At 42.2% G+C, this 27,533-nt stretch overlaps 2 protein-coding genes across 2 annotated transcripts; one reads left to right on the top strand and one right to left on the bottom strand.

The window, feature by feature from the left end:
• Nucleotides 1–8,829: 8,829 nt before the first annotated feature.
• LOC134185054 (uncharacterized skeletal organic matrix protein 5-like) lies at nucleotides 8,830–9,856 on the bottom strand. Its single transcript, XM_062652869.1, has 2 exons — nucleotides 9,608–9,856; nucleotides 8,830–9,045 (listed from the first exon to the last, which is right to left on the bottom strand). Exons 1-2 carry the CDS (start codon nucleotides 9,854–9,856, stop codon nucleotides 8,830–8,832), a joined length of 465 nt encoding a protein of 154 aa, XP_062508853.1.
• A 1,867-nt stretch (nucleotides 9,857–11,723) lies between these two features.
• Nucleotides 11,724–13,379, top strand: LOC134184961 (zinc finger MYM-type protein 1-like). The gene has a single exon (XM_062652769.1). It carries the CDS (start codon nucleotides 11,724–11,726, stop codon nucleotides 13,377–13,379), a length of 1,656 nt encoding a protein of 551 aa, XP_062508753.1.
• Nucleotides 13,380–27,533: the final 14,154 nt, after the last annotated feature.

The following is a 27,533-nucleotide window of genomic DNA, read 5'->3' as shown; positions in this document are numbered from 1 at the left end:
TGCCAAGGTTGGGACGCCTTCATATGGTCCCAAGATCTTCAGAAGCGGTCGATGGTCTGTAACAAACGTAAATTTTCTGCCCACGAGGTACTTGTGAAATTGCTTCACTCCGTATACCAATGCTAATGCCTCTTTTTCCAGTTGGGCGTACTTTTCTCTGCTGTCAACAGTGTTCCAGATGCAAAGGCTATCGGTCTCTCCTCACCATCTGGCATTATGTGTCAGACAGGCATCTACGAAAGGTGATGCATCGCAACTCAGACTCACTGGCCTTTGCAGGTCGTAATGTGTGAGAAATTTTGATTCCAGAAGCTTCTGTTTTCCTTTTTTGAATGCTCCTCTTTCCTTAGATCTCCACTTCCACGGTCGATTCTTGCCTAATAACGCATACAAGAGATGCAAAGTCGCTGAAAATGTTGGCAAAAACCGCCCGTAGTAATTGAGTAAGCCAAGGAAAGCCCTAAGCTCTGTCACGTTCGTCGGTTCCGGCGCATCTCTGATCGCCTGGACCTTAGTCTCCGAGGGTGAGATGCCTTGCTCACTGATAATATGATCCAAGTATTCCACTTGCGGCTGATCGAATTTGCATTTTTCCTGTTTTAGTCTCATACCAGCCTTATCCAATTGTGTCAGCACTGTTACCACAACCTTCGCTCATGTTGTTCTTCATTTTCGCCAACTACAAAAATATATCGTCCAAATAGCAGATGACACCAGGAATTCCTGACAAGAGGTTGTCCATAGTTCGCTGCCAAATTCCAGGCGCTGAACATATTCCGAAAGGCATCCGATTAAACGTGAATAAACCCTTGTTGGTATTAATCGTCAAATAATGTTGGCTATCAGATGCAACGCACATCTGCTGGTACACCTGTTTCAGATCCATTCGCGAGAATCGTCTTCCTCCAGTCAAGGTTGCCAACAAATGCTGGGGTTTGGCATTGGATAACCTCTCATATCTAAATGAGGGTTTATCGTGACCTTGTAGTCACCACACAGTACCGTCCCCTTTCCGAATTACAACTACTGAAGTTGCCCAGTCACTCTTCTCTACTGGTCATATCACTCCCTCGCGTTGCATGCGATCTAGTTCCTGATTGATCTTTTCTTGTAGAGCATATGGCACGGTCGAGACCTGTGAAATCTTGGGTTAGCCTCAGCTGTCAGTGTAATTCTTGTCTCATGCCCTTGTACAGTACCCACGCCGGGACCAAATAATCTTGGAAACTTCTCCTTGGGGTCAAAAATTTGGCGTGCCTCAACACTGATCACAGATCCTCAATTGAGACGGATCTTACTTAACCAGTTTCTCCCCAGAATGGCTGGTTTACCCCGTACATCTACTACTATAATTTTAGCAGTAGCTTGCTGCTCAGCGTATCTCACTGGTACAGTTGCTTCTCCTTTCACCTTGAGGCTTCCACCGTTGTAAGTCTTCAATGACACCATACTTGCGTGTAGCTGGACATGGGACAGATACTGCTCATATGCACTGATTGGTATTACCGTCATTGTGGCTCCTGTGTCCACTTTCATTGGTATCTGACTGCCGGCTACTTCCAGTGTGATCTTGACTCCGCCCTTTCCAGATTGAGCAAACACCACACTGACAGTATCTTCATCAATTTGATGAGTGGGTTGTGGCTTGCCTTTCGCTGTGATACGCACGGCTGCGGTGCCCTTCTTGAGCTCATCTTGTTGAGATCATTTGCGGCATACTCTACTGATATGCCCTTGTCCCTTGCAGAAATGACACTTCTGAGACTTGAATTTGCATGTACTGGGCTGATGTCCACGCCCACCACATCTGTAGCATTTTCTGCTGTCTAATTGCCTTGCCTTGTAAGCGCCACCTGCTGTGTCACGTTGTACGCTAAACGCCGTTTCGACTTGCTTTGCAGGTGGTCGCCTTGTGGTATTCCCATGTAAAGCATGCGTTTCGTCTGTCGCAGTTTCAGCGGCTTGTGCAATGTGGACTGCCTTCGTTCAGATCAGCTCTGATTCGGCAAGGATCTTTCTCTGCACAGCCTCGTGATATAATCCGCACACCAGTTGATCCCTGAGCGCTGTATCCCGGTAGTCTCCGAAATCGCAGTGCTTTGATAGCCTGCGCAGTTCAGCCATATAATTCGCGATCGACTCACCTTCTCTCTGAAGACGCTGATAAAAACGGAATCTCTCCGCGATTACAACGAAACGTGGCTCAAAATGGCTCTTCAGCAGCTCAAAAAAACTCATCCACTGACTTGTCTTGTGGCTTCTCTGGCCTCGCCAGATTCTTCAAGGGAGTGTATGTCGCAGTACATGTACCGACGCAAGTCAAGAAGACTGCTTTCTGCTTGTCTGCGTCCTCCAGCCCATTCGCAGCGCAGTGCAGGAGAAAACGCTCTTTGTAATCTTCTACGTTATCAACTCCTGCGTTAAATTCTGACAGCTTACCATGTCTTCCCGTGACCATCCTCATCGCTAATTGTACTGTATTTGCACTTATACGCACACACTGATTCTACATCACGGAAGACTGACGCTCTATTGCTATAGACACACTGAACTATATCTGAACGCGGAGGCTAACAATGCAATTGCCCTACGGCTATCTTATGCATGTCATCGTAACTCCGCCTCTAACTAATTAGTACACACAATACACCACAGAAACAAGGGAAAATGTAATATACGGGACTTGGGTAAATGGTTTGACTGATATCCGGGGTTAGTCAGAACCGAGAGCAGACATCGCGTTGTAATTCTAGTTGTTGCTACGCTTCATTAACGTGTTGTGTCATTGCTATACTCAAGTATACTACAAGATGTCCTAAGTTAACGCGTGTGATTCGTGTCTCGCTAACCACGCCCCTTTGACAAAAGAGGCGTGGTTAGTGCGACTACTGTACGTTTACTCTCCCCCTGTGTTCCATATGTTGGTTCCAATGGACAAATTTCAGCGACGGTCTGAGTCTGCAAATATGTCATTATTTGATTATTACGTGTTAGTGCTGCTGACATGCGAGCACAGTTGGCCTAGCTATGTTTCTTCTGATATTGGACATGGATACTTTACCTCGCTAAAATACCTGAGAACACCAGTAAGCAACAGGCTGAAAGTGTATAGCGACAGTGAGTTATTACAGGCTGTGTCTGGGATCGGCTCGTATCAGTTGATGATCACGGGTAAAAGCATCAGTAAATACCATATCCATATGTAGAATTCAAGTACTAAAATGACAGTGTGATTGATTGGTTTGCTACTCGACTGTCACGTGTCTTTGTGCCTCTTTGTTTCTTGTCTATTTCTGTGTCTAGTAAGCCATGGAGTGTTCTAATATGCAGTATTGTAGTGTATGTACAGTACCACAATGTAATTGCCGTTATTATCAGAAGTTGTGATACTTCCGGGGATCGAACTTGACCTCTACCAGCCACGTGTCCAATGTATCTGCAAAAGGAAATGTTTGAAGTTTCACATGGAAATTTTTGTCGCATGGATAAACTTTATTCCCTTTTGAATGACGTTGACTGGTGGTTGCCAAGGAATACTCTACACAGAAGTCTACCACAGTCATTTAGAGAGACTTTCCCCAAAAGACCTGCATCATTGATGCAACAAAATTATTTACAGAACGTCATTCAGATAGGGGTTTGCAATCAGCTTTCTTCTCCAGTTACAAGCACCACCACACTGTGAAAGCATTGGTTGCAATATCGCCATGTGGTCATGCACCGGCGTAGCATGGTCCTCATGTTTGGGGGTGGGGCTAATAATTAGGCCGAAAACACGTTGATTTCTCACATGCAAAGCCACGCCCATTCCTACTTTTCTAGCTCGCAGTTTGTATACATCCAACTAAGTAAATAATACAAATTTCAGGTTACAAACAAGCTGCGGGACTGAGTGCCGTCAGTGTGCGTATAAAGGAGTGCAAACACTGTTACAGTCCGTGCCAAAAATGTTTTCATAGCTCGCTGCGATGGTTAATTGCAAAGTAAATGGCATTTCGATGACAATAGAATCTAGAAGACCAATTCAGTGCAAACGACGTTGACCAATTTTATCATTTCGTAATCTAGCGAGCAATATACGTTAGCTAGTTAGTTAGATTAATCTGTGGAGAAAGTACCGTGGAGTGCAAGCAAATCATTAGGGAGCGGAGCCGCAGGAAATTCCATTCTCCGGTCAATCGGGTTGTCGACCTTAGCTACACTTACTTAATAATAATTGATGGATAGGCTTCTGCATTCTTTCTTGATGCGGTCTTCTTTGACTCTTTCGTAGCCGGATAGTGCAGTGAAAGTCTCAAATAAGTGATAGTCATGCGCACTTTCCGTGTCCACGACTTCTCGACACTGGTTTTATCATACTGAAATGATGATGTGTAGTGTCAAAGAGGTAGAGTCAATTAACGTCGTCGATCGTCAACATACTACTCTGAGATTAAGCGGACTGTCATTGTTTAGTACTTAAAATTGTAGTTTTGCTTGAAGCGGAATGACACGCCCGAAATGTTTGGGGGATATAACCTCCCCCATCCCCCCCGACGCTACGCCGGTGGGTCAGGTTATGTTTGTGTCTCGACTATTTATTGGTGCCATATCAGACAGCGAACTTACCAAGCAGTCTGGTTTTCTCACTAAATTTGTGCCTGGAGATCAAGTCATAGCAAACAAAGGGTTTGTTATTGCTGACATTTTTATGGACGTTGGGCATCTCTTGTGCTACCTCATTTTCTAAAAGGAGGTCATTTTACTGAGAAGCAAGTCACTAAATGCCGACAAGTAGCTTTTGTTAGAATCGACATAGAGGGGTAATCAGACGGATAACAAACTATAAAATTTTGCAAGGTATAAATAACACTTAGTTCAAGCATGGATCTTTTATATAAGGTGTTTACTGTTTGTTCATATCTAACAAATTCGTATCCACCTCTTGTACGTTTTTGTACGGTAAATTAATATTAATTAGTGTCATTAATATCAATTTTAGTTTGTAAAGGTCAATATATATTGGCTCTTGTTATTATTCTGTACTCTTGTGTATAATGCTCCAGTATACACTACCACTTGCTGTTCAATTTTATTTTTATCGTTTACACCATTTTTAATAGTAATACTCAATTATATTACTACAATATTAATTGTACTAATAACAGAACTTTATCTACTTGCTACCTAAGGTACTTTCATTCCCTAAATGCAGCACTTTCTAGGTTTAGGAGATACAAACCAAACCATTTGGTAAGTGCGTACTACACAAAACACGCATCCTAGTATTACGTACATCTAGCCACGTTTGTACCTGAGGTCTGTCAAGTCTCAATGTTACATAATCACTCAAAATGGCGCGGCAGAGTCGAGAAAGAGATCAGAAAGAAGTTGTTCATCACTGTAAAACATGCAAAACACACAAGAGACGAGTCCTAATAAGGCCTCACCTAATTCGATGCATCGCTATACGTACCGGTAAAAGTTCTAAAAGAAATATTTTTGCTTTGGCTCTAGACTCACGCGGTTAACGAACGCCAATGCATCAAAAGCGAATCAAATCGTCGCGCGGGAGGCGATGACGTTGTTAGTGCCACGCCCTGTGAAAAGGTCTATTTGACTACTTTATAACGCACTATATCGGGTGATATAGTGCGTGTCCGGATGGAGCACCTATCTAGGCGCTGTAAAACAGTATTAATAATTTTTTAGTTAATTGACTAATTAATAATGTAATTACAGTCTGCATAGATTGCCAAAAATATATTGTGTCTAAAAGTTGTTTTCATAGGTCTAAGGTGTTTGCACAGTTTAGAGCAGGATATGGTATTATTCATGTTCAGATTTCATCTGATCAATATGCATGGTTGGTAGAAATTATGCGCAGCTAAGAAACTGAATTTAGTGTTTACATTTTGTAAAAGAGAATGTTGCAGTTGTGACTGGCTGAATTAACCACTCTTTTTGTATCGAACAACGCTGCATTCAATAATGAGAGTTATGCTAACATATCTAGTCAGCTGATCTACGTATATTATACCTATAAATCCATCAAAGTACACAGCTACACAGAAAGCAAAGACAGGATTTGACTAGGATGGCTTACTATCATAGAAAGTAGAAGGTTGAATTGGATAGTCAGTTTATATTTGCAACCTCTGAATGGAAAGTGTATGGGTAATGAGAATATGCATGTGTGATTAGATGCAACTATATGTGGCTTTTTAAATATAGCCGTGTCATAAGCCTATTTCATTAACTATTGCTTTAGAGAATTTATCAGATGCGAAGCTAAAAGATAACAAGGAAATGGTCTTGTACAATTGGAACTGACTTGAGAGTAATGTTGATAATACAGTTGTATTTATTTGCTAATGTTTCACGATTGTATATTCTTTTTTGCAGAATTTTCCTATTTTGACAAATGGATCCGATTGCGAAGTGTATATTTGTATGGTAAAAATGCTATATTTAATATTGGTACAGTGATTAAATGTTGTAAGCTGTATGGTCAACAGCATCCTGTTTATCAAACATTGGGATTGCCATACAGCTTCCAGCAGGTACTTTACTTTCAGTTTGGGTGTAATAAAGTAGGTTTAAGATTTAAGAATACTACGTAGCAGAAACAGTGCACGGAAGCCTAGACACATGCACGAAGACAGCCCGTTGAACAATTAGTTAATTCCTAGTCGCATACAGTTTCAACTACACGTAACTTCGAAGTGGCAGCTAAGGTTACAAACGGCCCGGTATAGCTAATAATAGGTAATTACATGTAGGCTATAGTTATCATGTACACACGTGACTGGACAACATGGCATTGCATGTAAAAGCTCTACGCAGAACTGCGTAGAAGCCGTTGACTGATACTCGGTGGACTATGCTCAATTCTCTATAGCTGTTGGGTCAGTGCAATTCTTCGTATGACTCTCGTCATTGCAGCTGCTTCAAGTGTCTCGCTAGCCTGCATGGTCGACTGACAAAAGTGAAATGTGAAAGAATATCGGGCGTTTTTTACTTACCGATAGATTCTTTTCTGAGGCGCTTAGCTAATTAGTGTCAGCGCTAGTAGTCTGGCTACCAACGGAATGCATATGCATGTATCTAATTATGTATATAAATGCATGTATGTAATCAAGTGTGCAGATAATCAAAAGTTGATAAATATCAACTAATTTTCCTTTATTGTACAAGACCACACTCCGCTTCCACATTACGCATATATCCAATTACATATGTATGTATTCAAATGTACGTGTGTAAGTACACTAGATAGCTAGGCAGGTAGTTAGCCTCAAACCAGTCTCACACAAGTGTGTCCACGTGGGCATGTCATTTTCATTGAACACCAAGATGCGTTCCTGGTGTCACTCCAAGGCGCCAGGCTTATCTGAACACGATCACTCCTGCATGAATGTACAGTAACTATGAAAACGGAGTGTGGTCTTGTACAGTGAAGAAACCTTAGTTGATATTTATCAACTCTTGATTATCTGCACACTCGATTATTCGGACTTCTAACCTGAGAAGTCCGGATAATCTAGGGCGTACTGTATTACACTGCATTATACATTAATGAGAATCGAGAGAATACCGAGAGAATACTATGCAACTTCATATTTTTATTCCTATATATAGATGGGTAAACGTTTTCTAAACCTTAGATAATTCAAATGACAGTAATCGTTAAGTTCGGCGTTCTTCAAGCTCAATTAAGCGCCGGCAACATTTGTAATTAATGTCAAATTTGAAATGTAGGAACAAAAGTCTTTAGATGCAACGAAATTGTCATTTTTAAAACGCTTAAGTTAATTAAGTATAACTAGCAACCGATTCATTTTACTACACCGGCCAGTGGTCACTTCTTACCTTTCAGTCCAAACACTTACTGTGTACTATCTACTTTATCTCACCATCAAAAGTCCACGTTCCGAGAAAACTACATAAGTTAACTCTTACTTCTTCTGCACTGCTAATTCCGCAGCACAAAGCCGGCGGAGTATGATGGCCTTAATTGGGCCATACTCATGCACGCATCCTTTAAAAAATAAGTCTTCCACCAACAGGCTTTTGGTGTGATTAAATGTATTAACTATATGCTATCTTTACTCTGGGCGTGTTTGGCCTGCAAAACCATGTCCATCCAACATTTGGACTGGTAGCGCGTTGGCCCTGAGGCATGTACTGTTTATGCAGTAACACAGTGTGGCATGAACTGCATGAATTACCTCTGTGACAACTGGACAGGATCCTAATCTTTTCGCCTTAATTAATTAATCCAAGTGCCTGAAGAAATCGAAATTATTTTAATTAAGTTACAACGGCACCTTGCCTCACTATATCTATTTTGAAAGGTGCGAAACAATTTCGACGGTGGATTAATTGATTGCGTCCAGTGGCGTAGGAATGTCATCCAGGTCGAGGAGCCAAACCTCAAATTATACGCGTTAATTGTAGCCACGTGTACCCAGGACGTCTGCTTGCAAGTGTAGTTTACACTGTCGTAGTGTGTACGCCTCTATTGGAGCTCCTCGTTTCTTCTACTTGTAGCCCGTTTTCACGGTGATCTTTCTAATTATATAGTGACCATTCATAGATTGGAAGGCCATGGACCCCGTGGTCCCCGTGCATGGTCCGTATGCTTATGGCGTCGATTATCGATATGACTGGACGATCAACTGTTGTTCTTATCTTGTTGATAGGAATATACCGCATGCATTCAGTCTAAGTCATCTAGAGAAAACTCACTAAATTTTTATTGTTTTTAGCAGTTGCAACATATAATGGCAACTTCGTTAACTTTAGTCGACACTAAACGTTCGTTTACAATAGACAAACTGTGTATAATCAACGTGCCATAATGTATCCAATTACTTTGATGTCTAGACTACCGTTGTCATTCGCGGTAGAACCTGCACAGTTTCCAGCACTATTTGCGTGGGACTTGTACCGTGTTCCAAAACCAACAAAAGAGCCTGGATTGCCACAATTGTTTTCTTGGTTAGCAATAAATCCCAGACGAGTTCGTGCGTGTGTGGGGTGACTTTTCGCATTGAATCCATCCTGTAATAGCAAGACACGAATGTTAACAAACGACAAAGTCATAGATACCTTCTTTAATGATATTATTTTATTCTGTTTGTTAATTAAGTAACAATTGCGATTGCCATGCAGGCAGCAGCTATAGACTAGAACATTAAACGGTTTGCTCGCAATATCAAGGCTGTAGCAAGCTCCGAAAAAATCGTCAGGCAAAATATATTATTTCTATGCATTGGTTAATATTAATTAAATAATTAATTAATTAAAAATAATAATTAAGACGTCTAAAAATATTTAAATGCGTGCTTATTGAATTGCTCCATAGTTAATCAAAAGCAGAACAAGTCTGAAGATACGTAAAACAAGTCTGAAGATACGTATAAAATATTAATATATTTAATAAGCTATACCCTATTCCGGAAGTTGACTCTAATTGTCGTTTGGTGGAACTCAACTTGGGGAATGATCCGGCAAATGCAGGACTAATGGACCGCTTACTACAGACCTGAATGACGTGCTCAACTGCTTACCTTGTTGCAATGTGGCTGAAGAGATGACTTTGACATTAGACTTCTCCACTTACTTTCACCAACGCTCGTTCTCCTGTAACGTCCATCTGCAATGAGACTGTAGATAGATGACTGAAAGTGATCCACCTGATCGTTCCATCTACTTTCATTCCCAAACGAACTTCGGTAAATGGCAGTGTCCAATAGGAAGCCAGTTTAGTTTCTTTGTTATCCAACTCCAAATTTTTTGATTGAAATGTTTGCTTGTTTGACCATATTGCGTTGTCGTAGCTAAATGTTTGCTGACTCCCATCTAGCTTCATGATTAAAGTCCAACCCTCACTCGCATCGCAGAATGTCTGTCACAGACAAACATAAATTTCAAAACAAATTAATTAAACTTATTAAATTACTTCCCACCTGGAATGGTGGATCAGTAGCAGATGGTTTAATCCAATACTGTCCATTGTAAGAATGCGTTTGATGGTTGGAGAGGCAGAGGGGGTGTAGCCAGGTCACGTAATACAGTATATTATACAGCATATTATACAGTATATTATACAGTACGTTATACAGTATATTATACAGCATATTATACAGTATATTATACAGTATATTATACAGTTTATTATACAGTATATTATACAGTATACTATACAGTATATATACATATATCATACAGTATCCATACATATATTATACAGTATACTAAACAGTATCCTCTACTATAATACGCGAACGCTCGGGAACGCCCACTTCCGTCTGTCCACATGTCCACCTGTCCACATGTCCGTCTGTAACGCGCCGATCGACACGACGCCGGTCTCGGATCGTCGCGAAACGCGGCGGGCCGGTCGAGATCGCGATTCCGAGACGAACGGTCGCGTCGGATTTCGCCCGGATTGACTCCGACGGCCCGAGACGAGACTTTGGCGGTCTGAAAATGAGACGCGCGGATGTGTCTTCGCGGAAGTGACGTCATTCTCCACGAACAGATCATGACGTTTTAGGTGGAAAGAGTCTGAGATGGGGATGCTGGAAAATGCGTAGTCTGAGACGAACGGTCGCGTCAGATTGCTTTGGCGGCTGAGATCAGAGGCGTCGCTCAATAGGGGCCTGGGTGGGCCATGGCCCCCCAATATTAGTAGGCGTGGCCGTCTAGACAATTGACAATGTCTAGTGATATGTTACTGCGTAGTAGCTAACTCCGCATTCTACTGAAATGGAACTTTTACAAAATGTGTTAGACATGTAGGTTTTATTTCATATCGTACAATGCCTCGAAGTTCCGTACAAAATTTAGCGTGCGTTACGCAGTAGTCATGTCTTCGGAACCCGGAAAGGCAGCGGAGAAACGGATAGGTCAAAAGCTGTTAACCAGCTTCATGAAGTAGTTTCTTTCCGTATGGTGATGATTCAGTCAGTTTCGGAATATGTCTTTCTTGCTAGACGCCGTTCTACTCCTGCTGGTGTTGCGTCAAGTTCAAGGTTGTCTACGCAGGGAAGCCAGATTGGTGGTTCAGCTGGAAGGTTTAGTGTTGTCGCGAATGAACTTTCCACTGCATCAGAATTGCCATTAGAGTCTTCCCTTCATCTTTCCAGTACTTCCGAAACACTTCCAGTCTGTCTTGCTGACCGTGACCCAGCGAGGGGTCCTCAAAACGTCGTAGTCAACAATGGCCCATACCAACCCCTTGGGAATGACTTGCAGTTGGGGGAATTTCCTAAGCGTACATTTGGCCAGAGACTGAGATCATTTCAGGAGCACTGGTATACCAAGTTCTTGTGGTTGGAGTACAGTCCGGGCATTGATGCTGCGTTTTGTTTTCCTTGCCGGCTTACAGTCAGTGTTGGATTAGACAAGCATGGAAAGACTGATCAGGCTTTCATAAGCAGAGGATTCAAGAACTGGAAGTCAGCCGTAAGTGATTTTAGAGATCACGAAACGTCACTCAGTCATACGTCAAGTATGGGTGTGTGGCAAAGTTTGAAACAGTTGGACGTGAAAGGAAGTTCTGTTGCTCAACAAATGAGTTCCGGTTATCAATCTCAAATCCTTCTCAACAGAAGAATGTCAAAAAGATATTTGAAGCCATCCTTTTCCTAGGGCGTCAAGGCCTTTCATTGAGAGGTCATGATGAAACAGATCAGTCACTGAACAGAGGAAATTTCCTGGAGCTACTTGAGCTAATGTCCAGAAGTAGCCCAGATCTGAAGCGTCACTTACAGGGAAGAACTCACTACACCAGTCCGTCAAGTCAGAATGCGATGATAAGTCTAATTGGAGACAATATCCAACGTACGATAGTGAAGGAAGCCAAGGAAAGTGGGATGTTTGCAGTCATATGCGATGAAACCGTGGACTTGTCAAAAGTTGAGCAGATGTCTGTTTGCATTCGCTATGTAACTAACAGTCTTCAAGTGAGAGAGCGTTTTCTTGGCTTTTGGCCTCTGGCAAGGACAGATGGTGAGTCTTTGTTTCAGCTGTTGACGGATGTTATGTCACGCCTTGATCTACCAATGGCTCTACTTAGAGCGCAGTGCTATGGTGGGGCTGCTAACATGAGGGGTAGGTATTCAGGCTTGGCAAGCAGAGTTAGAGAAGTTGCGAAGAAAGCCGTTTACGTGCATTGCTACGCCCATCAACTAAATCTCACCTTACAGGATGCTTGCAAAGGAGTAATAGCAGTTCGTAACCAGCTTGGCATCGTTTCTACTCTCTATGAACTACTGGAGAGGTCGGCAAAACGACACTCGATTTTTCAGGAAGTGCAAAGACGACGATTGGAGGCTGACGGCCAACTGGGCAATTGCCCAAAAACGTTGAAGCGTCACTGTGAAAGTAGGTGGTCATCGAGATACTCGTCCATTCATACCGTAAAGGAGCAGTTCGAGGCAATGCTAGAAACTCCAGGAGAACTGGAGAATGATGCAATAATTGGAGCTGATGCTGCCGCTCTTCTCAAGTCCATCTCAACTTTTGGCTTTTTCTTTTGGATCTCCGTGTTGGACAAGGTGTTGAACGTAACACAGGCGATGTCTCTGTACCTCCAAGGTTCCACAGTGGATCTTCAGCTGGCAAGAAAGTACGCACAGTCTGTCATCAAAACTTTCGAAGATTACAGAAGTGACAAAGAGTTCAATTATTTATGGAAGTCTTTGCTCAATGATAGTCGGAGACTGGGACTGGAGCCACTTGGACTACAGAGACAAAGGCGACTACCAAGACGATTGGATACAGGTGGTTCTGAACACCATAGTCCAAAGAGTGCAGAAGAACTCTGTAGAACAATGTACTTCGAACTCTTGGATATTTTGATGACACAGCTCAGAGACCGGTTCTGCAGTGAGGATGTGACGATTGCTATGAAAGTTCAGAGTCTACTTCTAGAATCCGCAACAACTGAAGAACCCGACTTAAAGATGGTCGAAGATGTAGTACACTTCTACGACGACGACTTTGATGCTCCTCCAAGTCATGTGAAAGCCCAGCTTCAGGTTTTCTATAACTTTGTTAAGCAGAATGCTGGCGAAAACACCGTTCACACTGTCAAGGAATTGACCGTATTCTTTGTTGACCATGGTTGTAGAGCCTTGTTTCCAGCTATCTTGCAACTGTTCAAGATTTTTCTGTGCACTCCAGTGACATCTGCAAATGCAGAGAGATCGTTCTCTGCACTGAAAAGACTGAAAACTTGGCTAAGAACTCGAATGTCGGATGATCGGCTCCGCTCACTAGCACTCATGTCTTTTGAAAAGGAACTTACAGCAGATCTAGAAGCCAACGTCGAGGACTTAGTGTTGCAATTTGCTGATATTACTGACCAGCGTATGCCTTTAGTGTAACCCAATTAAATACATTATCATGAATATGACAACTCATCCCTCTGTATCTACCAATGTTGCTTCTCTGTGTATTGTGATACACACGCGCGCGCGCGCACGCACGCACGCACACACACACACACACACACGAGGCCAGTTTAGTTGAATGATTAGCACTCTCGAACGCGGGGCACGATAAGAAGCCTTGCTCTTCCAGCGTGGCGATAATCCTAGCGCTGGCCCCACAATTTTGGACGTCCAGCGACGCCTCTGCTGAGATTAACCTAAAATTAGATTACTAAGCGAATGTGTCTTCGCGGAAGTGCCGAGTATGCGGATTAGACGTGTATTGAGATACGCGGGAGATTGAGATGCGCGGGAGATTGAGATGCGCGGGAGTTTGTTTATTTAATTGACCGACTAGCGGTGGTGATGTGCAGCATTGATCGTCTGGATGCGCTGGCTGTAGACTTTGGCGTTCTGAACTAGGATGAACCGGAGTTTGTTTGCTCAATTCACTAACCGAGTATGCGGATGTGACGTGCGCTCGCCAGCCACTCTAGGCCATCCTCTAATTTCCAGAGTGCAAGATGCGCCGGCTCACCGGGCCGCTTTTGCGTGCGTCCGTGTGTCACGGAAGGTGCGTCTTCTTTGCAGAAGTGGCGTACAACGATAGATTGCCACCGCCCATAGGGGCGAGTAGTACTAGTATCTTATACTATAATACGCGAACGCTTGGGAACGGCCACTTCTGTCTGTCCACATGTCTGTAACGCGCCGATCGACACGACGCCGGTCTCGCATCGTCGCGAAACGCCGCGGACCCCAGACCGCCTTTAGAAAATGTTGCTAAGAGCAGCCTACAAAAGAATAAGATAAACACCTTTCTGGTGTTTGGATAACACTAAACGAAGGTTGTTTTAAGCACCATAAAATGGTGTAACAATTTTACACCAGATTTTGGTGCTTTCCTGCACGCTTGCGAGTGTCAGTCTAGCGAAAGCATCTTGCACGTAATTTGGTGTTTGTAGAACACCTTTGTTTTAACAGTGTATATTATATATAATATATACACATAATATATACACTGTTAAAACAAAGGTGTTCTACAAACACCAAATTACGTGCAAGATGCTGTCGCTAGACTGACACTCGCAAGCGTGCAGGAAAGCACCAAAATCTGGTGTAAAATTGTTACACCATTTTATGGTGCTTAAAACAACCTTCGTTTAGTGTTATCCAAACACCTTCATTGCATTTCTGATTTGCCGATTTGTCAATTTTTTGAGCGAACACGCATACACCAGCCAGTCTTAACTTAACAAAGTTAAAGTAGACATGCGTTTGTACACGTGCAGGAACGTAGCTAACTATCTGTATACTATAGCTGTGGGTCTGGGTATGCATGTATGTATATTTAGTGTGTGAAAGTACAAACGTATTAGTTAATTAATAGCCAAATAAGTGAGCGTGTCACGTAAAGTCTAGCCCCACATTTCTGGAGGTCACGCTACCCCTTGCTAGAAATCTTTCGGAGTCAATTTGCACGAAGGATCCCAAATAAAAGAGACATGCAGGAGCCTTCTGTACCTTTCTACTAATCTATATCGATCGTTCACGTACCCCAAAATTTTGTAATATCAGTAGACGTTTAGCTAAATATTTGCGAACTACCATTTCAATATAACGTCACATCAACTAATTAAGAGCAGTCCTTGCGCAGCCATGCATGCATGCAATACTAATAGTTACATTGACGTGCATTGCAGTTTGTCAATCCAACTAGCAAGACAGCAAAACAGTGTAAACTAATACCGACGATGATATGATAATAATGTTGATATGATGATGGTAATGATCACATATGATAATGATAATGTTGAAGGCGACGACGACGACGACGACCGTTTGTTTGAAACTATTCAGTTTATTAAACAGATGATTCATTGGATCTGGTTGGTCGTGTGATGCAGCTGTTGAGAAAACGACCAGATCGTCCGCGGCATGAGCCAAAACTCCAAATTGAATTAATTTGTTCAATATTTTTGATGTGATCACCTCTTCGCACATTCAGATGTAGATACGTATCTAAACAGTAAAACTGTCAAAGTAACGATCGGCTCTTATAATTTGTTACTCACCGCCTCTACAAGAGCTCAATGCGGTTGCTTCTTTCTTTTTGATACTCTACGGACACAAACACTTTCGTTGTCATTACAAATCATAGAACAAATGTCTATATCAAACAGACATCTAAAACGCTACTATTTTGTATCTAAATTCGTTAGTTAATTAAAACAATTTTTACTGTTAGTCTGCTAATCATGTCAATGTCTTGTAGTATTTAGCTGACAAGCTTCAAATGCAAAGAATTGCTTCGCATGTGTTGGAATGAGTATCAACAGAGACGCGGAGACGGGGAGATACGTGGACGATTAAAGTTGGCCCACATTCGACTTTGTTTTTGCGCTTTTCCATATTCTCGTCACCTTTCATTTTTATGATGACGACATAAAATGCAGGAAGAGGTATCTTTCACGTTGAAGTTTCGTTGGGTTGCATGACTACCGTTCATTATGAAATTGACTCGACGCTTGCTGCCACACCTCGCACAAATGTGTAGTCGCTCTTGGCAATTTGTTACGGCTCTTTTAGTTCTGAAACATTGCTCCATCTATAAATGGATGTATAGCTGCGTCTCGATGGGTACATCACAACAGGCTTCTGTCAAAACATTATATTTCTGTGTTTGATGTGCTGTGCGGTTTGAAATTTTTTGGACAAATCGCTTACCTTTGATTCCCTTTAACCTTTATTCTACTATATGTGACTGTGTACTCTTGTGTGTGTGTGTGGTGTGTGTGGTGTGTGTGTGTGTGTGTGCGTGTGTGTGTGTGTGTGTGTGTGTGTGTGTGTGTGTGTGTGTGTGTGTGTGTGTGTGTGTGTGTGTGTGTGTGTGTGTGTGTGTGTGTGTGTGTGTGTGTGTGTGTGTGTGTGTGTGTGTGTGTGTGTGTGTGTGTGTGTCTGTGTCTCGTGTGTGTCTCGTGTGTGTGTGTGTGTCTCGTGTGTGTGTGTGTGTGTGTGTGTGTGTGTGTGTGTGTGTGTGTGTGTGTGTGTGTGTGTGTGTGTGTGTGTGTGTGTGTGTGTGTGTGGTGTGTGTGGTGTGTGTGTGGTGTGTGTGTGTGGTGTGTGTGTGGTGTGTGTGTGTGGTGTGTGTGTGGTGTGTGTGTGTGTGGTGTGTGTGTGGTGTGTGTGTGGTGTGTGTGTGGTGTGTGTGTGGTGTGTGTGTGGTGTGTGTGTGTGTGTGTGTGTGTGTGTGTGTGTGTGTGTGTGTGTGTGTGTGTGTGTGTGTGTGTGTGTGTGTGTGTGTGTGTGTGTGTGTGTGTGTGTGTGTGTGTGTGTGTGTGTCACTGGATGTATATGGTGGCGCCCGGAGTTTGAATTGCTTTGTGGTTGCCTACCATTTTTCCGATATGGTTCCATCGCTTACTATTTTTCTATCCTTTGAGTAACTCGTCACACCAGCAAGTGAGAAAAGCATGGCTGCAAGACCGGGACGTTGTAGGATGGCGTCACTTACGCCTCCCGTCTCTCACTTGTTTACCCACGAAGAACATGCAAGTCTCTCGGGTCGATTTCCTGCACAAAGGAAATCTAAAAAGTCGCGGAAGAGGATTCCCTTTCGGTACTTTGCTTTATGGAATGTCAGGTCGCTCGTTCTCGTTGACGGGCCCCAAAAACTGCGTGTGGAGTGCTAGAACAGCTATTGTTGAGGAGAGGAAAATAGACCTTGTAGCAAGAGAATTAGACAGATACAATATTGATGTTGCGGCTTTGCAGGAGACATGGTGGTTTGGGAGTGCGGCTTGCAGGATAAACAAAAGTACTAATATTTTTTTGACAGCTGGCAGGCCAACTCCGGGTGCTAATCAACCACATTGGAGACGTGAAGGTGTTGCACTGGTACTTTCTGGTCCAGTTGTGGATGTCTGGAAATTAGGGGGAAAACAATGGAAAGTTTGCGGTTCGAGATTGGTGAAGACACTTCTAGCTACAGGCAAGAGGGTATCTGATTGTATCCACGTTATTTCATGCTACGCACCAACATTGCCTGCATCTGAAGCTGATAAAAGTACATTCTACGATAACCTCCAACAGGCTCTCAATGAAGTGCCATCTAGAGAGCTATACCTAGTATTAGGTGACTTCAATGCACGTGTTGGATCCAGATGCTTGAGACTAGATCAATGGGATGGCGCGTTGGGCCCTCACAGGCTTGGTAAGGTAAATGACGCAGGAAAACATCTGCTCTTGTCTTTCCCTAAATTCAGCAACAATTTGTAACAATTGGTTTCAGAAGCGTGACATCTATAAACAAACATGGCAACATCCTGGGACAAAACAATGGCATTGCATTGATTTTGTAATCACCAGACAAACAGATCAAAAAAGATGTTTGAATGCAACAGTTATGCAAGGCACAGAATGTGGCTCTGATTACAAACTCCTTCAAATAAAGTTCAAAATGTTAAAAGGAAGGCTAAACGTAGTTATAGACTAAGAGTACAACACCAGCACAGGCTTGCAGTCTCTAGACGTCGTACACGTCGAACAGATAACGAAGGTCAAAATTCAGTCAGAGGTGATTTCCAAAATCAAGATTGTGCTAAACTCAGCCAAAACTGGACAAACACTAAGACTGTGGAAAAAATGGTCACTAATGAAATCTGCACTAGTTAAGACAGCCATGTTTGATGGGAGATCCTGACACGATAACCATCAAACTTATAAGACGACGTAAGCAATGGTTAGGGCATTTGGCTCGAATGCCCAACCATCGAATTCCCAAGGTGTGCTTCTTTGGGTAGTTATCAAAAAACGTCCACAAGGTGGCCCTTAGAAACGCTGGAAAGACATAATTAGGAAAGATCCAAATGATCTGAACATTCCAGAAAGCTGTTGGTATGACTTAGCAAATAAATCAAGATCTGCCTGGAGAGATCATTACCATGCTTGTCTGGAGCCTAGTCGAGTGTCATCTGGCAATGTTGATTTACAAACTGTTGTCTGCCCTGAATGCCACAGAGGCTTAAGACGCATTAGTGACTTGAAGAGACACAAATGCATTGTTGAAAGAGAACTTACACATGAGCAAAAGGGAGCCATTGAATGCCAGACATGTAAGAAGTACTTTCGAAGCAAAGGAGGCTATGCAATACACAACTGCATCGATATTCATGAGAAAATGTTTTTATGACTTTGCCTTTGTCCTCACTGAAGGGGTAGCGTGTCCGTTTAGACGGAATCAATACAGGAGGAAGAGGATGAGGTGTGTGTGTGTGTGTGTGTGTGTGTGTGTGTGTGTGTGTGTGTGTGTGTGTGTGTGTGTGTGTGTGTGTGTGTGTGTGTGTGTGTGTGTGCTTGCATGTGTGAAATGTACATAAATTTTATAGTGATAACAAAACAACGACGACAACAAAAACAAAAACAACAACACATCGACAACTAATAGCCAATTAATAGCAATATAAAAAATGTAAATAATATAAATAATAGCAAATATATAAATAAGAAACAGCGTTAATAGTATCAATTTACTATATATCATGTTATACCACAACATAAAGCCTAATTGCTAACCTTTACCTTCATAAAGTTTAGGCCTCGCAAAATGTCTTGAGGTGTTGCTGTGTTCAGAAACTTTTCAATCAGTTCTGATTCTGTGGTATCGGATTCTGTGGTATCGTCTCGTATGTAAGCTTGCCTTTTCTGCTGGAGCCAGTTCTTACAATCTACTTCCGAAACGGTGCTGCTAAAGTCTGCTTCACCAAGAAGCAACTGACAGGTCAACAGGCTGTCGTTCACGGAAATACGAAGCTCTGGATCTAAACGCACCATGTTCAACAAAAGCTGTTGAAATCCGTTGCTAATTTTTCTTCCAGCAGATAGCAGGTTTTCTTCCAAAAATGGTCTGAAAACTGGAAATCTAGGCATTGGCACTGGTGTCAGAATGTTGTACATCATAACACCAAGACCAAAGATGTCCATCTTTTTCACTTGATACATTAAGCGATCCAGTTCTGTCACCTGGGGATGAGGAAAAAGTACTTTTTGGTCTACAGCGATTTCAAGAGGCACATTAGGAGCGATCCCAAGTTCTCTGTGTTTTATAAAGATACCATTTTTCACAGATTCGACACTCACGCACAGAAAGGACTTTTCAAAGTTGCATAGGACAGGTCGAGTTGGCGTGCGCAAGCAAACATTACTTTCTGAAACGTAAGCGTGAACAATGCCTCTGCTAGCCAAATGACTTAGAGCACTGCAAAGTTGCAGTGTAATCATGATGAGACCTTTCGAACCGATTCCAAATGCTTCTGCCAATGGATGATCACCAGCTTTTCTCTTCGTAATGAACTGTTCTAGAGTCTGATCATAGCAGTCTAACACAATGAAGGATGCCTTAGGACAACTGACTGCTCTTGATCGGCATTTATCATCCAACCATGGGAAAACAATATCAGGTCTGTCTTCAAAGCTGTGACGAAGAGCTTCTACGTTTTCATTGATACCAACTACTTTTAGGCATTGTCGCTCGTTACTTTGAACAATCACTTCGCAACCATTTTCTAACACCTTTTGGCGAAAGAGACATTTTAGGCGATACATTTGGCCCATGTGTCGCACATAGAATACTACAGACAAAGCGTCGCCGATTGTTCCCGACTCGCTTTCAGAAATATTTAGAGGGCAAATCCTCTTTCGTTGATCAGGTCTGCCAGAGTAACATATTGGACCACACATTTGGTACATTTCGTTTCCGTTTTCGAGTATTCGTAAAAGATTGTTGTCTTTTGCCATTACTGGCGTTTCTTGGGGAAACCAAGACTGGCCCTCTTTGTCCAGTAATCCCGTTTCTGGAGGGGAGATGTTTCTTATTGTTCCAACGATGCCTTGAGTCATGAGCTCATGAAATTTTCGAAATTGTTCCGCTAGCTCAAATTTGTCTTTTGCCAGATGCATTGCACCTGACCCAATTTCTGCTAAATCTTGTAGACATTCGTTTCCCTCTGTAGTTAGACCGAATTTGATAGTGTGGATGACTACTTCGTTCTTCATCCGATGGCAGTGAGACTTAAGATCTATAGCTCTGCGTATGGCATTATGGGAATCATGAGCCATTCCATCACTTAGCATAATAACAATCGGAGACAGAGATGGATAACTTTTAGCGACTTCATCAATCACAGCTCTAGCTTCTACAAGGGCATGAGAAAAGTATGTGCTGCCTTCTGGTTTTAAATCCATCTGAGCCAAAGACATGATAAGTCCATCAGACATTTTTCTACAAGAGATTCGTCGATTTGCATTTGTAGAAAATGTAATGAGAGAAAATCTATCTCTATCGGCGCGTTTGCATCTTGTCTCAACAAATGTGTGGCACACTTCTAAAACAGCTCCTAGTCTGTTATTCAAATTTGTTTTCTCCGTCAGCATATGATGATGTGGCTTCTCATCTGAACTACTCATTGATCTTGATTGATCAATAATAAGAACAACGTGGTATTCATATTTCACCTGATGGGTACAGTAAAAATGATGACCGCCAGCACTGATGTGGCCGCTCTTGACCTTTACTTCAAGTATTATTGGAGAGTGCCATAGCGGAAGTTGGCAAAAGTATGGGCTTTGACTGTCTTCAGGTTTGGGAACTTCTCCGTCGACACTTGCTCTTTCGCAATACATGTTACACTTTCGAAAATTGGCTTGTTCTGCGCTTGTACACGGGTCTTCAAAGTCTGCTTCTTCCCAGTAGAGGTCATGTGTTACTTCGTCATAAATAGTGGTATGTTTTTCCACTGATAGAATTTTCTGATTGTGTTTGCGATATCGTGTAGTTTTACAGTTGCTCGGATTTTGGCAAACGACCACGTGAGTGTGTCCACGGCCAAGTCGTTTACAGAACTGATCACAAAGTTCAGCAATTGAAGACTCACCATGTTCATACTCGCGGTATCCGATGTTAAATGACTTCTCGCTTGATACAAATATCTGGCGACTCATGTTGCCATGAGTTGTGTTGTGACGACCGGCATGTCCGTACTTTTTCTCACAATACCTCAAACAACCCTTGCATTGATGGTCACAGAAATGTTTTGGCAAAGGTTCTCCACGAGGTCCAACATGAATATGCGATCCTTCGTGCATACGCATTCCTTGAGGAATTCGCTTAACGCAAGGCTTCTTGACCTTAACTTGCTGTGAGAATAATTGGTACTCATAGACCCCTCGACGACCTTGAAATTTTGCAAGCATTTGAGATGGACTTACGCTGACAAGTTGAACATCGATACCGCAAAGACCGTTTTGTTTACACTGGTGAGGGCAAGAATGACTGTTCCTGCAGTAGTGATCTTCATTGGGATTGTCCAAAGCGTGAAAATGATTGGTGTTGAAACAAACCGCTGAGCAACCTTTCACAACACATCTAATTGGACATCCCCTGCTGGAACTGCACTCATGACGATCGTGTTTGACATCATGTGGACGATAGCAAAAATTTTGGCAGATCATGAGATCACACTTTTTACCACAGTAATGAATTTCTGCGTCACATTTATGCTCTGAAACTGCATGTTTCTCGCAATGATCAGACTGTAACGAACAAAAACCATTGCAGCCTGGATGTTCATACAAACTGCAACGATCACCGCACGTATGACTCTGCAGTTGACAGTGGTGGTCTCCTGTGTGTAGGGCGGGATAACCACAGCGTACGTCACTTTCTGTTTCGCAAAAAGAGCACGGTGACAAGCAAATGTGATCTGTATCACACGAATGACTCTCGCCTCCTGCAGCTCGTTTGTGATATTCTGGTCTCGTACACATGCGATTGCAATTATTGCATTTTTCTCCACACACCGACCAAACCTGAAGTAACTTTCTGAAATAGTCCGTGTCAGCTTTTCGAAGCAGCTGCTGAACTTTTTCGTTGTCTGTGTATCCTTTGGTGTTCACATGAATCCATTCTTGCACTCTCTTAATACGCCGACAAGTGAGAGCTTTGAAGAAATCTTCTAGCAGTTTCAACCACTTCTTACTTCCAATGTCATGGTCTTCTCTCGCTAGCGACTGCTGAAAAATGTCAACCATTTTTTGCCGCAGCTCCGCGGTGTTATCCTCATCTTGTGCAGGTAAAAGCTGAAGTCCTTTATCATAGACATCAAGCACATTTTTATCGAGTACATCTGGTATTTCTGTTGCTTCTGAGCTATCAAACTTGCACAACGGTTGAAAATCGCAGCTTCTTATTACTGCCATAGAGCACTCGAGTGCTCCAAAGGCAGCTGCATCACTAAGATTGCGTTCTAGAAGACTGACTTTCTTTACAACATAAGTCTCATCAATGGGACTCCAGTCTTGAAGGTAGATTTTTGCAAGAACTGTTTTTAACAATGCCATCAACTCAACGGGATTGTTGTATATTGCAGGCTGTTTATTAAGATCATCTTTTACTCTTTCAAAACTCTGCAAAAACTGAGAGTTTCCCATTGGTTGAGACGTTGCAACTCTACATTGTCCATCGTAGAAACTAGAAAGAAAGTTGCCTGAAGAGTGCTCTTGACACACTTGCTGAATTTTTTCTAGAAAGTGAGCTATAACCTCTTCTTCGGAAGATTTTGACACATCTCGCACCACAATAGATAACTTTCCCTTAAACAGTTTGTTTATGTTCCCCGACTTCAGCAGTTTTGCTCCATCTTGAAGCCGATTAAACATTGTCTCCGTATCTCGATCAAATCTGCAGTCTGTCTTAAAAACAGTTAGATTGCTGACCGCTGCTCCAAATACCGCCAAAAGGACATCTTCCTGTCTCGTTCTTTCAAATGATCCGATTCCTTTGAACTCCAATACAACTAGCAACATATGCGGAAGGAGATTTACTGCCAGCCACACTCCGTGAGTGCAACGCTCACTTCCAATATCAAATTGAGCTCCTGCTACATGATTTAAAAGGTAACTTTTTCCTACACTTTGTTTACCTTTCGCAGAAATTACTTTGACGGGAACATCCGCTGCTCTAAATAGAGACTCATACAAGCCAAACGATATCGCGTCAATAACATCTGCCATGTCAGCGCACGCCCAATCAAGATTCAAGCTAATGCCTTTGGAAAGGGGTACTAAACGATCATACTCCGCTCTCGCAATCTGCATTGGAACTGCTGATATCAACTGCTTTGTCCAATTACCAACTGAGATTAAAAGACAATCTTTCCACATCAGTCTCAAGCAATCTTGAGGCGTGCATGTAACAACGTTCATCGAGTCAAAGACCACCGTCGTTGCCTTCCCCGTTTCTTCTTCAAGCTCTTGAAACAAATCTTTCATGTAGCAGCTAATTTTGTTGTCTAGTTCATGGCTTGCCTCTGAATGAATAACAAACAGAGTGAGCGGCGACACGACAGATTGGTAACAGTGACGTATTGGATATTTATAAAAAATGCGATAAAAGCATTCAAGCAGAGGATGTCCTTCTAGTCTCAGACCGTTGGTAGAAAATGGATTTGAAGCAGAGTTTGTTTCAAATACAAGCTGGCTTTCGGTTGCTGTTGCTTTTACGATGTACGACTTGATTTGTCCATTGACCATAGGGACACACAAGTGCATCTGCTTTCCAAAATCTAGAAGCTGCACGCAATTAATATTGTGATAAGCAACGTCAGGGAGATGTATGGCTTTGACTTGCCTACCGGTCTCCTTTGAATAAACGTTTAGCATATACTGCTTGGACTGCGTGTCAGCAGTGCATGTCTCAGCAATCTCTAGTACATAACTAGGAATAGCGAAAGCACGTTTCAGGTGTTTAAACGTGTATCTGGTACTTTGCAACCGATGACGTTTCAAATCATAAACGTATCCTTCTAAAGTAGAGCCTACCATTAATAATTCTTGGTTTTTCATAATACACAGCTGTTCCACGACAAATGAGGGAGAGCCTAAAGTGTCCAAACTTATTTCTGCACATAACTTGTAGCGAACGAGTTGTGTATATTGCTCTGATGTAAATTGAAAGAAAACGACTACTCGCTCGTAGTTGTTACTTAGAGCAAGCAAACGCTCTTCACTATCAAACGCATGCGCGTCGCAACCTCTTGGAAACGAACGGCAACGCTGTTTTGTCAAAGAATTCCACTTGCCAGCATATACAATCATCTTCTTCTCATCTTTGTTGTACACCAATGCTAAAGCTGTTTTAACCTTTGGAATCCAGTACAAAGCACGCAACTCCTCGATGTTCTTTTTCAAGCGAATGTAAGGCTTATCAATTTTTTCTATTTTTGGTGTTGGGATGAAAGCTGCATTTCTCTGCATCTCCGCAAAGTCATTTTGCTTTAGCCGCAAAGAGTAAACGTCGTAGCCAACCTCTTCATCAGTCAAACGTTCTTCCTCGTACTCTATTTGAACTATGTTTTTGACTAGACTAAAAGAACAAACTCGCAACTTTAGGTTTGAAGCACAAAGATTTATTCCTTTTCGCATCTCTTGTCGAAAAGACTCTAGTTCACTGTTCTTTATGTATTCGTCAATTTGCTTTTTCAGTTCTCCTTGCATTTGAGAAGACAAGAAATAGTCTCGAATATCCTTTTTAAACGTTTTCATGTAGCTCTCAAGGACCAAACGTTCGGTAGGGAGTACTCGCTCGTCCAACTTTGCTCTTACTTTGCGGTCCAGATCTGTATGAGTGATTCCCTGCATAGTAAAGAAATTGTACATTCGTTGTACAAAATTTGGTCCTACTTTAGAGATAGCAGCGGAATACGGAAGGTCTCGCACAAACAGGGCATCAGCCAATCTATTCAATAGCGTATAATCAGGAATGTTTACTTTTTTGCAAGTTTGCTGGATTTCATGTACAACCTCTATTAAAGCCGCCCTCTTTCGAAGATCATCTACAGCAACAGTGATCTGCCCGGGAATTTGTCCGAAAGTTTTAGCAAGAGGAGGTTCTTTTGCAATATCGTCTTCAATGGTAGTCCATTGGCTAGACTTCCGCATACCCATTTCTCTGCTTTCTTCTGGACACAGTTGTAATAAAAGATAGTAAATACCTCTTCGCCACAATGTACTCAATCGTTCGCGCTCTTTGTTGGCATGGCTCAGTACCAGAGCTCTCTGTCCGTGCAGTTTGCTCTGAAAATTCTTAAATTCAGTTTCACGTTCTATCAAAGTCCCAAATTTTTCAGGAAACGTCAAACGAAGAAATAAACGCAGCTGCTTTTCGTCATCCACTATTCTGCTACAATCGACGTTAAACTTCTGAATGTCCCAACGTAACATTTTGTTGTAGGCAGCCTCGGTTACCTTCTTACTTTGTGATCTTAGTGTCTTTGTCTGTGGAATTGTCTGAGGAATGCATACAACATAGCCTTCTCGACCCGACGAAAACACAAACTCTTTCCACGCGTCTGAGTCTGACATTATGTCTAAAACATGAGCATCGGTAGTAAACCCTAAGTCAATGATGACATCAGCATCGCTGTGATCTACTGTGGAAACTTTCGTGTCAGCATAACTGGCCTGCTTTTGATTTCGAACACGAAAGAGGCAAGATTCCAAACTTGTCTTGACGTCAAACACCATTACCATAAAATGGCTTAGGCGTTGAAGATAGCGAATGCACTGACAAGAAATGCTGTTGCGGGAATACTCACCATAAGGAACATCTTTGCTCCAGTAAAAAAGAAACAGTGATTCTGGATTTGGAAAAAACGCATAAATTCCAGCTGACATCTTAGTAGAAGCGGAAAATAGAGCAACTACTTGTAAATTTATACCAACCGTTTCATTTAAGAATTGCAGCAATGATGACGTCTCTCCCAAAATTCCTGTTACGGTTATTTTGTGATTGTCTAGTTGAGAAAAGTCTATGGAAGATGGACTACAGGCCGAACAACTGTCTATGCTAACGGCTGTACAAAAACGTATAATTTCTTCTTGAACGTTGATGACTTTGTCAACCACTTCGGAATCACCATCTTCTTCAACGCTTATGAACTGAAACAAGCGAGGTTCACCTGACGTCAGTGCTTTTCCAGTGTTTGCAAGCAGTTGCCGTAAATCTGGATCGCTTTTGTTGAGAGGTGTAGATCGACTTGTTGGTAAATGTGTAACTTCTTTTCGGTTCTCGTCGCTAGTTTGTGTGAGTTCAAAGCACGGCTCAGTTATCTGCTTGAGATCTTGAACTATGTGATCCTTTCGTTTTCTCTTCTTGTGCAGAAATGCAAAACACCTATCGCATAAAGCTCGCCCTTCGCAAGTTTGGCAGACTTTGGTTGCAAGTTCATTGTGATCCTCTTCTTCTTCTTCATAGCATTCCGAGCAATACAATGGTACGACCAAATTCGACAAGAGACTCGAGGGATTTTTTGTGTAACTGTCAGATTCACTAGAAAACAGTGTAGTCTCAACAACGTTAGAAACGTTATATACTCTGTCAGATTTGCCTAGAATAGATATGTTTTCTTCAAACTTTGCCGCAGATGTACTGAAGTGAATCGATATAGAATTTTCGATTCCTGTAAGGTTCGTCTTTGCATCAATGTTTTCGAGTAATGCTGCAGAGCTAGAAGATCGCGATGCTTCATCTTCTTCACCTAGAAGATCATAAAATAAACTTAGAGTACTTGAACGTCAGCCAAGATCCTGAAATTTGATTTACTTGCTGGCGTCTCTTTGTCGGCACCATGAATACTATCAAGAGATCGTTGTATGGCAAACTGCACATACGGATCGCCTCTTTGTTCTATGTCTAACTTCGTCGACCTAGAACTGTCTGGAAACTGTTAATAACAAACACAATTAGACAACCAATCTACGCAAGCTATAAACAGGACATCAGTTTGAAATTGGTACTTTTATATGTATACGACAAAGAGTAATTTTATAATTCCAAATCTGTATCCAAAACATTTTAAAAGAGGAGGTTCAGCTACCACCAGTCATAAGTAATGTCTATGCATCGAGTCAATATTATACCACCAGCCAAGCGCGTGAATTGTTTTCCAAATTTGCAGTCTCGTATAGTATAGGGCATCACTCGTGACTCCAGGTTCACTACTATAAGTCTACTACTACCACCCGCTATTTTTCCTTACCACTCAAGGTCAGTCA

This window comes from Corticium candelabrum, chromosome 1 (genome assembly GCF_963422355.1).
Source record: "Corticium candelabrum chromosome 1, ooCorCand1.1, whole genome shotgun sequence".
Taxonomy (NCBI): domain Eukaryota; kingdom Metazoa; phylum Porifera; class Homoscleromorpha; order Homosclerophorida; family Plakinidae; genus Corticium; species Corticium candelabrum.
Note: the sequence above shows the minus strand (reverse complement) of the source record. Positions and strands in the feature narration are given on the sequence as shown.